Source organism: Artemia franciscana, chromosome 1 (genome assembly GCF_032884065.1).
Source record: "Artemia franciscana chromosome 1, ASM3288406v1, whole genome shotgun sequence".
In the NCBI taxonomy this organism is placed as follows: domain Eukaryota; kingdom Metazoa; phylum Arthropoda; class Branchiopoda; order Anostraca; family Artemiidae; genus Artemia; species Artemia franciscana.
Window position 1 is genome coordinate 20,521,791 of NC_088863.1, and position 16,802 is coordinate 20,538,592.

At 36.6% G+C, this 16,802-nt stretch overlaps 1 protein-coding gene across 3 annotated transcripts in view; it reads left to right on the forward strand.

Annotated features, from left to right (window-relative positions):
* Nucleotides 1–16,802, forward strand: part of LOC136026735 (armadillo-like helical domain-containing protein 3) — an 89,020-nt gene that overhangs the window by 10,645 nt on the left and 61,573 nt on the right. For all 3 annotated transcript variants that reach the window (XM_065703465.1, XM_065703471.1, XM_065703466.1), the window contains exons 4-5: nt 5,039–5,180; nt 6,897–7,030. In XM_065703465.1, the coding sequence (XP_065559537.1) occupies nt 5,039–5,180; nt 6,897–7,030 (276 nt within the window). The remainder of the gene's footprint in view (nt 1–5,038; nt 5,181–6,896; nt 7,031–16,802) is intronic.

Here is a 16,802-nt window from a genome sequence, read left to right on the forward strand (position 1 = left end):
TTCAATGCTTTTTTTTATTCAGTTTCAAACTGCAAGAAAAAATGGAAGGGTTTCAGAGATACCATTTCAAGGGAAGTCAAGCTTAAGAAAATGACAAAAAGTGGCTCCCAAAGGGGAAGGGAAAAAAATCAGTGGGCTCAGCATGACCTCCTGGCGTTCATTGTTCAATGGGAAAAATCTCCGAACCTTGATAATCCATCACCAGCAGAAAATGAACGTCCGGCTAGCTTAAATGACTAATCAGGACACATTAAGAAAATAACTTTATGAGTACTTGTTTGTTATTAATGATAAACAACAAGCCGATGAGTACAGCATAAAAACCAATAGTAATCACAGTGAAAGTGATGTTCCACCAAAGAAAAGAAAGAAAATGCTAGTGCATTTGAAACTGAATGATGAAAAGGATGAACAATGTGCTACAAATTGCAAATTAACCAGAACTTAAAGATAGTGATAAGCTATTTTTGAGAAGTATGTATTAGCCAACCAAACGGTTGAATGAACATAGCAAGCTCTACTCAAGCTGGAAATGCGATTACTCATGTATAGTGTTAAATTTGATGAAATCTAAACTTTATTATTTATTTTTTCATAAAAAACACAATTTATCTGAAAAACTGCAATTTGTTCTTCCGTGTGTGTCACATGCTCCCTAACTTCCATAGCAACATGTGAAGATCTGTTGCAACTTCGTTTACATAATGGGTTAGGGTTTTCTGTACCAACAATATGTTGCCAATCCCCTGGCTGAATTGTTCCATTTCTATCTTCTGTATCTGTTAAGGCTTTGGGACAATACTGGTCCTGACCATCATTTTCCGCGGATGACAATAACAATAATTAACCAATTATCGAGACATATTGCAGCCTTAATGATGTTTTTAGCTGTTTCAGCATTGCAGTAAACTTAAGTTTGAATAATTCTCTACCTTGCCACTAAAATTCCAAAGCGTTTTCAGTGGTTCTTCCTGCTTTGCTTAATCTATAATTAATAATCTTTTTTTTTTCGTTTGTCAATTACTGCCAGGGAAAGGTGGAATTATATTATTTTGAAGAGGGAAAGTCGCATCTGCAACAATAACACGATGAAATTTAGTATTGGTTTGAGGTAAGTCCGAATCAGGGGGGGGGGAAGCCTTTCTGCACGTCTCTGCTAAATGGAGTGCCCACAAGTACCATCATCACTATTTCTTCCTTCTGACTCTACATCAACCACATTGAAATTATAGTTAGGATCACACATAGCCATTAAAGTCAAATTGAAATGTTACTTATAACAAAAGTATTCTGATCCTGTGTTCGGTGGGCACTGGAGTTTGACATGCTTTCCGTTCATGGCACCAATACTGTTCAGAAATTCCGTTTTGTAAACCCCTTGGAAGATCCCTTCAAAAGCTTCACAGTAGGACTGAGTAAGTAATGAGGCTAGAGGGCATAATATATTGCTCTTCGAACTTTGAGATAATCAAAGTCAATGTAGACCGGCCAATTCTGTGTTTAAATCAAAGGGACATTTTGCTTTCTCCTATAGCTAGGTACCTCAAAGTTAGTGGAAAACGCTCTTCAGTCGAGATTGGCTTTCTGCTGGTTTGTCTCCTTTTTATATCAGGTTTGATGAGATTATGAATCATTTTAAAGTGATCAGGATACGTCCTGAAGTAATACAAATAAAAATAGGTTTTTTTCGCAAGTTCTTTGATGAATAAATTAAACGTACCATTAACCTATCGCTACTGAAAAAGGGATTTCAGCCAAAGTTTTTCTTTTTTATTTATTCTCAAAAGCAAGTAAAGTATAGGCACAAACACAAAGTACTCTTCTTTTTTCTTCATCTCTTGAAGCAAAAAAAGAAAATCGTCTTGAGTGCTATGTTCGTTTCTCTCCGAGAACTATTTTCATCGCAGGTATATTTTTTGTCGCGCTCTGTCTGAACTTGGCTTTACTCTCGTTTCCATCACATCCCATCGTGGTATCAAAATACTTATTAGAGAATTTGTACGGAAGTTTGGCGGGTAAAAGTGAATTAGAATTGCTTTAGGACGAAGTTCGAGAAGTGAATCTGAACTGTTGGGTGTGGCAGTTCCCTGTGTGGAATATGAAATTTTATTTGCCACTAAACAAACGTTATCAATTTCAAACTATTTGGTGTTAAGTTGAAAATACATGGATTTTTCTTCGACATTTGAAGGTTTGTGTTTCATTTTGAACCAAAGAAATGGTGAAACATGCAGTGCAGTACAAATTTTCGAATACAAGTTTTATGGCACTTGGTATTTACCAAGTGACATACAGCAATAGCAAATTCTGTTGGTCTGTCTGTCCTGGTTTTGCTAGTTTAGGCACTTTCAGAAAGCTAGGACGATGAAATTTTACAGGCATATCAGGGACCAGACCAGATTAAATTAGAAATAGTCTTTATCCCGATTCGATTATCTGGGGGTGGGGTGGTGGGGGGGGGGGCGGTTAATTCAGAAAAATTAGAAAAGACGAGGTATTTTTAACTTGCGAACGGGTCATCGGATCTTAATGAAATTTGATATTTAGAAGGATATCGTATCTCACAGCTTTTATTTTAAATCCTGACCGGATCTGGTGAAACTGGGGGGAGTTGGAAAGGGAAACCTTAAATCTTGGAAAACGCTTAGAGTGGAGGGACGGGATGACATTTGGTGGGGAAAATAACCTGAAGTCCTAGATACATGGCTGATATAACCGGAACGGATCCGCTCTCTTTGTGGGAGTTGGGAGGGGGGGTTGATTTTGAAAAATTAGAAAAATGAGGTATTTTTAACTAACGAAGGAGTGAACGGATCTTAATGACATTTCATATTTAAAAGGACCTTGCAACTCAGATCTCTTATTTTAAATCCCAACCGGATCCAGTGTCATTGGGGGAAGTTGTGGGGGGGGGGAGAGACCGGATATCTTGGAAAACACTTAGAGTGGATAAATCAGGATGAAACTTGGTGGGAAGAATAAGCACAAGTCCAAGATACGTGACTTACCTAACCGGCCCGGTTCCGGTCTCTTGGGGGGAGTCGGGAGGGGGGGGGGTAATTCGTAAAAATTAGAAAAAATGAGGTATTTGTAACTTACGAATGGGTGATCAGATCTTAATAAAGTTTGATATTTGTAAGGATCTTGTGCTTCAGATCTCTTACTTTAAATCCCGACCAGATCCGATGACATTGGGGGGAGGATTGGAGGGGAAACCAGAAATCTTGGAAAACGTGAAAATTGAGGTATCTTTATCTTACGAACGGGTGATCGGGTCTTAATGAAACTTGATATATAGAAAGATCTTATGTCTCAGATGCTCCATTTTAATTCGAATTGGGTCCGGGGACATAGGGGGTTGAAGGGGGGAAACAGAAAGCTTGGAAACTGGAAATCTTGGAAAATGCTTGGAGTGGAGAGATCGGGATGAAACTTGATGGGAAGAATAAGCACAAGTTCTAGATACGTGATTGAAATAATTGGAACGGATCTGCTCTCTTTGGGGGAGTTGGGGGGATTTCCAGTGCTTTGGCGAGTTCGATGCTTCTGGACGTACTAGGACGATGACAATTGGTAGGTGTGTCAGGAACCCGCACAAATTGACTTGATAACAGTCGTTCCCCCGATTTGACCATCTGGGGGGCTGGAAGGAGAGGAAAAATTGAAAAAATGAGGTATTTTGAGCTTACGAATGGGTGATCGGATCTTAATGACATTTAATATTTAGAAGGATCTCGTGTTTCAGAGATCTTATTTCAAATCCCGATCCTATCCAGTGATATTGGGGGAGTTGGAGGAGCAGACGGGAAATCTTGGAAAACGCTTAGAGGGGAGAGATCGGGATGAAACTTGGTGGGAAGAATAAGCACAAGTCCTAGATACGTGATTGACATAACCGGATCGAATCTGCTCTCTTTGGGGGAGTTGGGGGGGGGGTGTTAATTCGGAAAAATTAGAAAAATTGAGGTACTTCTAACTTAAGAACGGGCGACCGGATCTTAATGAAATTTGATATTTAGAAGGAAACCTTGTCTCAGAGCTTTTATTTGAAGTTCCGACCATACCTGGTGACATTGGGAGGATTTGGAGGGGAAACCGGAAATCGTGGAAAACACTTAGAGTGGAGAGATCGGGATGAAACTTGGTGGGTAGAACTTGCAATTGTCGTAGATACTTGATTGACGTAACTGTACTGGATCCGCTCTCTTTGGAGGATTTAGGGGGGTCCAGCGCTTTGTCGAGTTCGGTGCTTCTGGACGTGCTAGGACGATGAAAATTGGCTGGAGTGTCAGGGACCTGCACAAATTTACTTGATAAAGTCGTTTTCCCTCGATTCCACCATCTTGGGGCTGAAGGGAGAGGCAAAATTAGAAAAAATGAGGTATTTTTAACTTACGAGTGGGTGATCGGATCTTTATGAATTTTGATATTTAGAAGGACCTCGTGTCTCAGTGCTCTTATTTTAAATCCCGACCGGCATTAAGCCTCTGATTTTCCTTTTAAATCAATCTATTGATTCTTAGAATTTGGCTAGAGCTCATGCCATATGAGCTGTTGGCTCTTGGCTCTTCCGACCTCGTCATAAGTGCCATATGACCTCTTAGCTTTTGTTCTTTTAGACAACATTAGATTAGGATGAACGAAATACCAGGTTACCAAACTCATATTCATATAAGAAAACTTATATTCATTTGTGACCAGTTGAACTCCGATGTGAAAGATATTCATAAATTTTTCTTTACAGGTCTCACTTGGAAGATATAGTTTATGGTAAATTTTTGGCTTGATTAGAAATTAAAATTTTGGTTAGACATTTTTAGCTGAAACTTTGAATTGATTGTCATAATGAGACGGTTTTCTGTTGACCAAGACGAGAACAGACAATTCTTTTTTCCGACGTGGTTTATGTTAAGATATAAATTGGACACTTTTGCTTACAAAATAAATCCAAATTGACTGCACAAATTCTCTGTTCTATTGATAGGACATGTGAATTGAATGAGACCTATAATACAAGCTTTTTGGTTTTCCTTTTTAGACTATGGGTGCTCTGACAAGAATATTGTATCAGAAACATTGTGCAGACCCTAATTTCGATTTAATTGGCGTACTTGTCGGTAGTAACGATGTGGACAGAACTATGGAGGATCTTATTAAATCACTATCCGAGTTGATCTGTGGTAAGTGCGTTTCCTTTTAGAATTAAACCAGCTGATATTTTTAAAAGAACTCTTAATAAGGTACTGACTTATATAAGCTATACATATATATATATATATATATATATATATATATATATATATATATATATATATATATATATATTTAAAGCATAGTAACAAGCAATCCATGACTTTTTTGTAAAAAGCTCAAGGCTTAGTCATTGATGCATGTGGAAATCGCCATCTTAGATAGGAAATGGGCTCCATAATTAATAGTTTGAAATTATGAAACATCCTTTACGAAATTTTCTTGAGATTAACAGCGGTTCTCTGACTAATCGTGGAGATCCCACTGTTGTGACAGTTCCAACAGAAAACATTTTCTGAGGTAAAGTGCTCGGACGTAAAGTGCCCACCAATTATAGTCGTGCAAAAACACTTTTTACAAACCTTATGGGGTATGCTGAAGCACTGATTCCGTTTCTATTCAGAATGTCTCATGCATTGCTTGACGGAACCTGTCATTTCCCCTCCACTATCTCAGCTTTCAGCTTCCTTGTGTTTCCTCTGTGGCTAGTTTTTTTTTTCAATAGCTGAATTGAAGAACCCAATGTCAGTAGCTTTCTTAAAGTCTTCTGATGCTTCCTTACTTCCGCTCATGGTTGGGGATTCACAAATTTCAACTGATGCATGAAATTATCCTTAATTTTCTTGAACGGTTTTGTGTAGTGGTAACATTTCATAGTAATCGAGATCTAGTTGTAATAAAACAGCACCCTTGTCGTGTCCTAAGAAAGTAGGGTCATTTTCAGCGTATGTTTGTGTCATTATTACTCAATTTATTATTTAGCTATTAGACTTGTCATGTTCAGCTTACTTATTTTAAGAACTAATGAAAGAAATTTTAGATGGGCCTAGTCGCTTGGTTAAGGAAACATGATTTAAGCAAAAGGTGTTATAACATTTTTAGTATATACGGTAGTCGAAAAACAAAGCCAAAAGATGAAAGAAATAACCTATCATATAAACTAAGATTGCAGTTCATGGGGATGATGTAATATAGATATCTTCACACGGGATATTGGAATGGAGGAGGAGTGTGCGTAGCTGTTGGCCTCAGACGGCATGGTGCTGCGGTGAGTTGTTAGTATTAGTAGTAGCAGTATCTTCGTATGATATGGTTTTTCCTTGTATTAAAATTAAGGTTATGAGGGAATTAAATTTTTTTTTTTGCGTTTAGTTTCGCGTTCAGAAAACAAAATGCGATTAATTTTGATAAATTTAATAAGATAAATAATTTAAATGATAATTACATGTTGTTAAATTATAATTGAACTATAATTTAATTAAATTATAATACATAAAAGATAAATATATTTTATTAAGATAAATAAAATAGATTTTTCAGCTGATGAAGAAAAAAAAATGATAATGAAAGTTCTTAAGCAAGGACCATCGTCAGCTGCCTCAGTACAGGTATAGAAAAATTGAAGGAAAAAAGGTCTGAATGTAGGGAATCAAACTTGAATAAAAAGAAATTGGTTCACTTTTTTTTGTCATCGATTTATATTCTATGGATGATATTTTTCCTTTATTTCTTGGCTGACTAAGAAATCACTTCCATCTCTTATCTTGCTCCGTCTCATATGCTCTTATTAGATCATGTTGTTTCAAAATTTTGTTTTATTTTTTTCCTCTCCTCTTTTTTTATCAAGTCAACTTCCTTTATTTTAGCGGATTTTCCTTGCATTACGAAGAAATTAGTGCTGAAGTTTCTTTTGGTTATTGTCACAGGATTTGAAAACATATCTTCCAATGTTCTTCTCGATCACTTCATGATCAACTCCATGTTTGATCCTTTGATCCAGGTTAGCCATTTCTATTTTTAATTATCTCTTCCTTCATCTGTTTGGTTTTAACACTAAAGGACGACTCAGACGGCGTTCGTAAAGTTCGTAAAGTCGTTCGCAAAGTTCGTAAAGTTGCTTCGTTAACCTTCCGCAAACCTTTACGTGAGCAAGCATTAAAGTTAAACTTTAGTTAACTTTTTTCGTAAAGTTCATAAAGTTGACCAATAGGGAAAGAGTTCCAGAGCAAAACTTTTTGGCACCAATGTCAACTTCACAAGAAAATGGGAAAAACCAGGGAATCTTGATATGCTTGATCCTGAAAACAGAATATATAACAACCCCTTATTCCTCATTAAACTATACTCACACCCCAAGCTCCTTATTTCTTCAAGACTTTTTCTCCGAAATATGAAATGCTTCATAAATTTGAATAGTTTGCTGCTCAAAAGGCACGTAAAGTACAAGGCTCATATTAGCGGTGAAAACTTTACGGACACACACTTTGCGAACGACTTTACGAACTTTACGAACGCCGTCTGAGCCTTCCTTAAATGATGCTTAAAGTTACATGAAATGTTGACTATTCGTTATGATTTCCATTCTTCAGCTGAATATGTTTTCTATGCAATAGTTTAAAAAAGTCTTCTACCTTTCCTTGTTTTTAAGAGAATGTATCGACAGAATTTCTAATTTTCCTTAAGTTTGTCCCCGAAACAGACAAAAGTGGCAGATGCTGATAAAAATTAATTAAAAAAAAAAGTCCGAAAAAGAAGTTTTTCAAAGAAAATTAAAGGCCAAATTAAACTGAAGATCAGCAGATACAAGTACCTGTTAAAATTTAAACTAGAAATGACAAGAAATTTCTACTAAAGAATAAATGAAACCCAAAACGAACAGAAATTCAGCAAACAATTATAACAAAGAAAAATATTACAAGTACTAATATAAATGAATAAATTACAAGAAATTACAATTAAAGAATAAATGAAATCCAAAACGAACAGAATTTAAATAAACAATCATAGCTAACAAACATACAATAGGTACTAATATAAATGAATAAATAAATCTTAAAACGAGTGAAACTTAAATTTAAAATGTAAGTCAAGCTTGAAACGAACAAAAATCACTACAAAGAAGAGGGTAGGTTTTGCCTCCTTCTGTCAATGTAAAAAACTAATTTTGAAATGAGGCATTTTCTAAAAACATGAAATTTTTTGGAATGAAAAATGAACAAAAATTAATTCCAAAAAACTTTCTGAAAAAGAAGCTTTTCAAGATGCTTTACTGAAAACGAATTATATGACAAATAATTTCATTTGTACTTATTACAACATTGAAAATAAACATAAAAATTAGACTAGAATTCAATTTTGAAGTGATGAGCTTTCAGCAATTAATATCAGTATATATAAAATATTCAGTTTAATTTTATTAGTTCTTTCCAAGACTGTTCAAAACAAATAGAGTTTCACTACAAAGAAAAGTTTGGATACCGTCCCCTTCCTTAGCTATAAAATTCTAAAGCCTACTCCGTCATTGGCACTTTACTGAAAATGAATCATATTACAAGAGTAGTTCAACATCCCTCTAAAAATCCTGCGAAATTTTAAACTAAATACCCCTAGCCATGTCTTAAGATATTACCGATACGTCCATTTGACAACCTCGACGTACATAGTGTCTTTTAATTTATTTCATCCTCCTCCTCAGTATTCCCAGAAAGCTTCACCCTAACATCCTTTCTGTTCCTGAAATTCGCAGTCATTGTGAGATAACCTTTATTCTTAACGAAATAAAAAAAAACAAGTTTTTTAACTGAAAGTAAGGAGCGACATTAAAACTCAAAACAAACAGAAATTACTCCGTGCATGAAAGGGGCTGTTCCCTCCTCATGGCCCCGCTCTTTACGCTAAAGTTTGACTCTTTCTCTCAATTCTTCTTTATAAAACAGTAAATAACTTTAGCGTAAAGAGCAGGACGTTGAGGAGGGAACAGCCCCCTTTCATACACAGAGTAATTACTGTTCGTTTTAAGTTTTAGTGTCGCTCCTTACTTTCAGTTAAAAAGACTTTTTTTTTATTTAATTTCTGAACGTTTTTGAATTAATGCATGTTTGATTTTGGCTCTCCGCAAATGAATATCTAAAACGAACTTTGCGCATTAATTTTTTTTTACTAAATGGTTTTCTCTTAGTTTTAATCAGCCGATTTTGAGAAAAAGGGTGGGGGAGGAGGCCTAGTTGCCCTCCAATTTTTCGGTTACTTAAAAAGGCAACTAGAATTTTTAATTTTTAATGAATGTTTTTATTAGTACAAAATATATGTAACTTACGAATTAACTTACGTAACGAACTTCTATGTTCGTATATTTTTATAATGTATATGAGGGGGTTTGCCCCCTCGTTAATACCTCGCTCTTTGCACTCAAGCTTTAATTTTGTCCAAATTCTTTAAGATTGACCCCTGAATCACAAAGGCTGTAGAATACATAGTTGAAATTACTAAAAATACTTTAGCGTAAAGAGCGAGGTATTTAGGAAGAGTGAAACTCCCATATGCGTAACAATCTCTGTTCGTTTTAAGTTTTGATGCTGGTCCTTGCTTTCAATGGAAAAAACTTTTTCATATTTATTTTTTCATTTTTTTTTATGGCACTTGGTGTTAACCAAGTGACATGTAGCAATCGCAAATTTTGTCGGTCTGTCGGTCCCGGTTTTGCTACTTTAGGTACTTCCACGTAAGCTAGTACGTGAAATTTGGCAGGCGTATCAGGGACCGGAACAGATTAAATTAGAAATAGTCGTTTTCCCGATTTCACCATCTGGGGGGGGGAGTGGGGGGCCAGTTAATTCGAAAAAAATAGAAAAAAAGAAGTATTTTTAACTTACGAACGGTTGATCAGATCTTAATGAAATTTGATGTTTGGAAGGATATCTTGTCTCAGAGCTATTATTTTTAAATCCCGACCGGATCTGGTGACATTGGGGGGCGTTGGTAGGGGGAAACATAAAATCTTGGAAAGCACTTAGAGTGAAGGGATTGGGATGGAAATTGGAGGGGAAAATAAGCACAAGTCCTAGATACATGATTGAAATAACCGGAACGGATCTGCTCTCTTTGGGGTAGTTGGGGGGGGGGGGTTAATTCTAAAAATTAGAAAAATGAGGTATTTTTAACTTACGAACGGGTGATCGGATTTCAATGGCGTATCAATGATCGGATCTCAATGGCAGGCGTATCAGAGACCGGACCAGATTAAATTAGAAATAGTCTTTTTCCTGATTTGACCATCTGGGGGGGAGGGGGGCGGGTAATTTGGGGAAAAAAAGTAGAAAAATGAAGTATTTTTAACTTACGAACGGGTGATCAGATCTTAATGAAATTTGATATTTAGAGGGATATCGTGCCTTGAAGCTCTTATTTTAAATCCTGACCGGATCTGGTGACATTGGGAGGAGTTTGGGGGATGGGACCTAAAATCATGGAAAACGCTTAGATTGGAGGCATCGGGATGAAACTTGGTGGGAAAAATAAGCAGAAGTCTTAGATACGTGATTGACATAATTGAAACGGATCCGCTCTATTTGTTAATTCTGAAAAATTAGAAAAAATTACGTATTTTTAACTTACGAAGGAGTAATCGGATCTTCATTAAACTTATATTTAGAAGGACCTCGTAACTCAGATCTCTTATTTTAAATCTCAACTGGATCCAGCGTCATTGGGGGAGGGGACCGGAAATCTTAGAGAATACTTAAGGAGGAGAGATCAGGATGAAACTGGATGGGAAGAATAAAAACCTGTCTAAGATACGTGACTGACATAACCGGACCGGATCTGCTCTTTTTGGTAGAGTTTGGGGGAGGGGCTAATTCGGAAAAATGAAGTAATTTTAACTTACGAACGGGTCACCAGATCTTAATGAAATTTTGATCTTTAGAAGGATCTTATGCTTTAAAACTCTAATTTTAAATTCCGACCAGATCCTGTGACATTGGGGGGAGTTGGAGGGGAAAACCGGAATTCTTGGAAAACGTGAAAATTGGGGTATTTTTATCTTAGGAATAGGTGATTGGATCTTAATGAAACTTGATATTTATAGAAGGATCTTATGTCTCAGATGCTCCATTTTCGACTCGAGTTGGATCCGGGGATATTGGGGGTTGGAGGAGGGAAACAGGAATCTTGGAAAACGCTTAGAGTGGAGAGATCGGGATGAAACTTGATGGGAAGAATAAGCACAAGTTCTAGATACGTGATTGACATAATTGGAACGGATCCGTTCTCTTTGGAGGAGCTGGGGGGGTGTTAATTTGGAAAAATTAGAAAAATTGAGGTATTTTTAACTTAAGAACGGATGACCGGATCTTAACGAAATTTGATATTAAGAATGAATTCATGTCTCAGAGCTCTTATTTCAAATCCCGACCAGATCTGTTGACATTGGGGGGAGTTGGAGGAGGAAATCTTGGAAAACGCTTGGAGTGGAGGAATCGGGATGAAGCTTGGTGGATAGAATAAGCAAATGTCCTTGATACGTGATTGACGTAACTGTACTTGATTCGCTCTCTTTGGGGGAGTTGGGTGGAGGGTTTCAGTGATTTGGCGAGTTAGGTGCTTCTGGACGTGCTAGGACGACGGAAATTGGTAGGCGTGTCAGGGGGTTGCACAAAACAACTTGATAAATCGTTTTCCCAAATCTGACCATCTGGGGGGCTAAAGGGAGAGGAAAAATTAGAAAAAATTAAGTATTTATAACTTACGAGTGGATCATTCGATCTTAATGAATTTTGATATTTAGAAGGACATCGTGACTCAGAGCTCTTATTTTAAATCCTGACCGGCATTAAGCCTCTGATTTTACTTTTAAATCAATCTATTGATTCTTAGAATTTTTTAGAGCTCATACTACATGAGCTCTTGGCTCTTAGCTCTTCTTGCCTCGTCACAAGTGCCGCATGAGCTCAAGGTTCAAGGTTCAAGGTTCTTTTAATATAACCAAAATATACAAAATATTAGGTAACTCAAGGCTGAGAGTATAGCTCGAATGCAATTGAGCTACCTTTAAACAACACTAAATATGCACAGAAATTAAAAATAAATAGATACTCTTAACCAATCTTGGCAGAAATAAATAAAAAACAAATCCCGTGCCGTACGATACCATTTCCATCCTCCGCGCACCATTTTGAGACACAATTAAATTTACAACTTAAAATCAAGTGAGTCATAAGACATCTGGAGGCCTCATGGGCGAACCCCGGAGACCAACCCAATACTCAAAAAAATAATAAACATCCTTAAAAAAAAAAAAACATTTTTTCATATTATTTAGATTTATAACTTTCGATCAGCACTCTTTTCAACTTCCGTCTTATAGCATCTATGCTTACATTAAAATCAATCTCATTTTTCAATCTTTCCCAATGTAGAGGAATCAAATACCTCAGGCAAAAACGTGACCTCTCTGTAACTACCTTAGGAGTCCGCAGATTATATTTACCACGGGTTTCAACTTGTGAAGATGAAGGAGAAGAAATAAGACCCATAGATGCAAAATATGTGGGGAGCTTTTCTCGTTCAAGCTTAATCTTAAACATAACACTTAAAAATTGGACACTTTGCCGAACAGGAAGAATATTATGAAGTGAAAAAAGGGTCTCTGTTGTGGATTTTAAGGGAAAGTGTGATGGCGATGGCAGAAAAGGCTTAAGGATACGAACTGCTTTATTTTGGATAATCTGTAAAGGGGTAACATCACTTTTAAAAGTATTCAAAAAAATAATAGATGCATAATCAAAATGGGATTGCACAAGTTAAAAGTAAATGGATTTAAGAGCGCAATATGGAAGAAGGTTTTTCAGTCTGCACATTATACCAACTCCACGGGCAGACTTTGCTCTAACCTGATTAATTTGCTCTTTCCATGACAAATTCTCATCAAACACAACTCCCAAATATCTTATCGATACAACCCTTTCAATAACAGACTCAGGTTCATTCGCAGAAAGGGAAACTGGTTCTATATCTGGAAACTTGTGACCCGTCCTACTGTAAACAATAAACTTCGTCTTCTTTCTGTCCAGAAGTAGTCTATTATCAGAGAGCCAAGTAGACAATCTATCAGATGTGGATGTTAGATTGACCACTAGCTCTTCACGAGATTTACCAGAAACGGTTGCTGCAGTGTCGTCAGAAAACTGAGTGTCTATAGAAGAAACTCCAGTAGCTGAGCACAAATCATTAATGTAAACTAGGAAAAGCAGAGGTCCTAAACGGATCCCTGGGGAACACCAACCTTATCTGACTGCTGTAAAGAATCAGATCTAACATCATTATATATAAGTATCTGCTGCCTCCCATGAAGATACGATTCAAGTAACCTAAGGCAATTACGACGAATACCAGCATTCGAAAGCTTATACAAAAGAATTTGATGAGAAATTGAATCAAAAGCTTTCTGTTTGTCTAAAAATATAGTTGCAGGCGTTTCACCACGGTCAAGACAATCACTAATATGTTGGACAATAATAGCCATAGGATGATCAGTGCAATGTTCTTTTCTAAATCCAAACTGAAGTTTAGAAATGTAATCAAATTTCTCAAAAAAAAGAATAAATTCTGTTATACAGTGCTCGCTCTACAACCTTCAAAAAAGCAGAGAGTATCAATATAGGACGATAATTAGCAGGAAGCCTCGGGTCATCACCTTTATGTAGGGCCACAATTCTTGCTGATTTAAATGTTGAAGGATAGACACCAGTTACGAATATAAGATTAATAATGTGGCATAACACCGGTGATGTAACTGGGAATATATCTTTGACCAAATTAGTCGAAGATCCATCAAGGGCTTCAGAAGAACCTTTCTTCATTTTAAATATGATGTGTTTTAGTTCAGTTTCAGTGACCGGGGAAAGGAACATGCTTTTATCAGAAGGAGGGGGCATGTGATCTTTAAATAAATCATTATTATTATTATTTGGAGAAACATGAGATGCATTAGCTGTTTTTTCACCGATGCTTACAAAATGAGCATTGAGCAAGTTCACTATTTCCTGCTCATCGGAAGAAAAAGTACCATCACCACGTAACATTTCATTCGGAAATGAAGATTTCTGAGACCTTCCCAACAGACAGTTAATAAGTCTCCAAGTATGTTTTTGATCCCCACGAGCTTCTACAAATGATTTTTCAAAATATCTAGCTTTTGCTTTCCGAATTAACTGTGTCAAGACATTTTTATACTTTTGAAACTCTTCTTTATTTTTAGTAGATGGGAATGACATTGATATTTTAAATAGCTTATTTTTTATTGAAATAGAGTGTAGAAGCCCGCGTGAGATCCATGGTTTTTTAGGGAGTGTATATTTTTTTATTTTAATGCGCCTCAATGGACATGCTTCATCCAAGCACTCAGGGAAATATTTTAAAAACAGAGCCGTAGAAATCTCAGGGCATTTACATTCTAGAATTGTAGTCTATTCATTTAAATACAAAAGGTTCCTCAATTTATCCATTCCTTCTTTATCAATTTTTCGAGTTTGTTTAAATTCCGAAAATTTTGGTCTGTGATTAATTCCAACATCGGCAACTACCACACAGTGGTCAGAAACATCTGTAAATATAATATGCGAAAGAGTAACGGGGATAGTAGAAAAAATATTATCAATGAGAGTAGCCGTATCTTCCGTAACCCGGGTCGCAGACCTGCATGATGGTAAAAGTGATTTTGATAGGTTCATGCACAGAAACTCAAGCGATTTACCATGCAAATGATTAGAAATTCCCGGTCTATTTGTCTGAGCTAACAATAAATTAATATTAAAATCACCCATTACCAGAACTTGCTCAGAATTCAAATTAGTCACATCTTCAATGAAGCATTCATAAATTCGCAAAAACTCTTGTAACGAAGCCGACGGTGATCGATAAACAACACAAACAAGAACTTTCCTACTATCAATCACACACTCAATGCAAAGGCTCTCAAAAGTCATCTCTTGGTCATGCTTAGATAGTTGCTTCTTCACAACAAATGGAATATCATCCCGAACAAAAAGTCCAACTCCGCCGCCCTGTCTATTTTCCCTATTATTAGATATAAATTTAAACCCATCACAATTCACGAATTCTGCATTTTCATTACTTAAAAACGTTTCACATAGGCCTAAGATACTTACCCTGTGGTTACAAACTAACTGCGAAACAAACTCGTGGCTACTAGCCAAACCTCTGCAGTTAAAATGTGCTGATCTTAAGTTCCCATCAATTACAGGTGTTCCTAAATCCCTTTCAAATAAAAAATCAGTAGCAGGAAGGCTAGCTAAATGATCATCATAAACACCTTTAGCAAAAGGGGAAAAATCATAATAAATATTTTTTAGATCATGCTGATCACCGAGGCGGCTCCCCAATCTTCCCCCAGACTCCCCACCACTAACGTGTTATATTTAAATTTCATCTTTACCTTATGTCCCAGGCAGGCACGACGGAAAAATGGAAATGGCATCGCATCACTAATCAGGCAAATCGGGTAAAAAAGTGGCAAAGAACAAACAAGACCTCGAAACCTGATTTTTTTCACTAGAACTACTAACACTAGAAAACTAAAAAAAAGATTATACGCAAAAAACGAGGTTGTAGAACCCAACATGTACACAACACTGTGACAGAAGTGGCAAGAAAATCAATCAAAATTTCTATCACAATACTAATAATAATCACAAAGGGACAGCAAAAACTAGCCCATCACTCTTTCCCAGGGTGACGAGGCTGTGGATTTGGATTCAAGCCAAAGCTTCGGGCCCTTCTGTTTAACACGCGTAAACTTTGCGGTCTGTACACATCCAAATAACCATTACTGTATGTAAACGCTGGTCAAAGTTTGTAACTTGCAGCCTCTCCCCCGGGGACTGTGGGGGATTAAGTCAGCCCCAAAGACATAGTTATTATGTTTTTCGACTATGCTGAACAAAATGGCTATCTCTAAATTTTGATCCGTTGACTTTGGGAAAAAATGAGCGTGGGAGGGGGCCTAGGTGCCCTCCAATTTTTTTTTTTCACTTAAAAAGGGCACAAGAGCTTTTAATTTCCGTTAGAATGAGCCCTCTCATGACATTTTAGGACCACTTGGTCGATACGATCACCCCTGGGGAAAAAAACAAACAAACAAAGAAACACGCACCCGTGATCGGTCTTCTGGCAAAAAATACTAAGTTCAACATTTTTGTAGATAGGAGATTTAAACTTCTACAGTAGGGTTCTCTGATACGCTGAATACGATTGTGTGATTTTCGTTAAGATCCTGTGACTTGTAGGGGGTGTTTCTCCCTATTTTTCAAAACAAGTCAAATTTTATCAGGCTCGTGACTTTTGATTAGTAAGACTAAATTTGATGAAACTTATATATTTAAAATCAGCATAAAAATCTGATTCTTTTGATGCATCTATTAGTATCAAAATTCCGTTTTTTAGAGTTTCGTTTGCTATTGAGCCGGGTCGCTCCTTAGTACAGTTCGTTACCACGAACTGTTTGATACAAACATAGGAGGTTTACTTGTAGAACAGCTTAAACTGTTCATAGAAAAAGGCCAGTAAAAGGGAACCTTATTTGTCTTCATTTATTATTTTTCTCTTTTATGGTTTTCATTACTAATAGGTTCTAATTTCCATAAAGACATATCAAATAGGAATAATTTCTGGAAATATTGTAGGTAACTAATTGTGAACTCTAAGCCGCAGGCTTTAGACTAAAAAAGTCCGTAATTGATCAATTTAAATTTTGC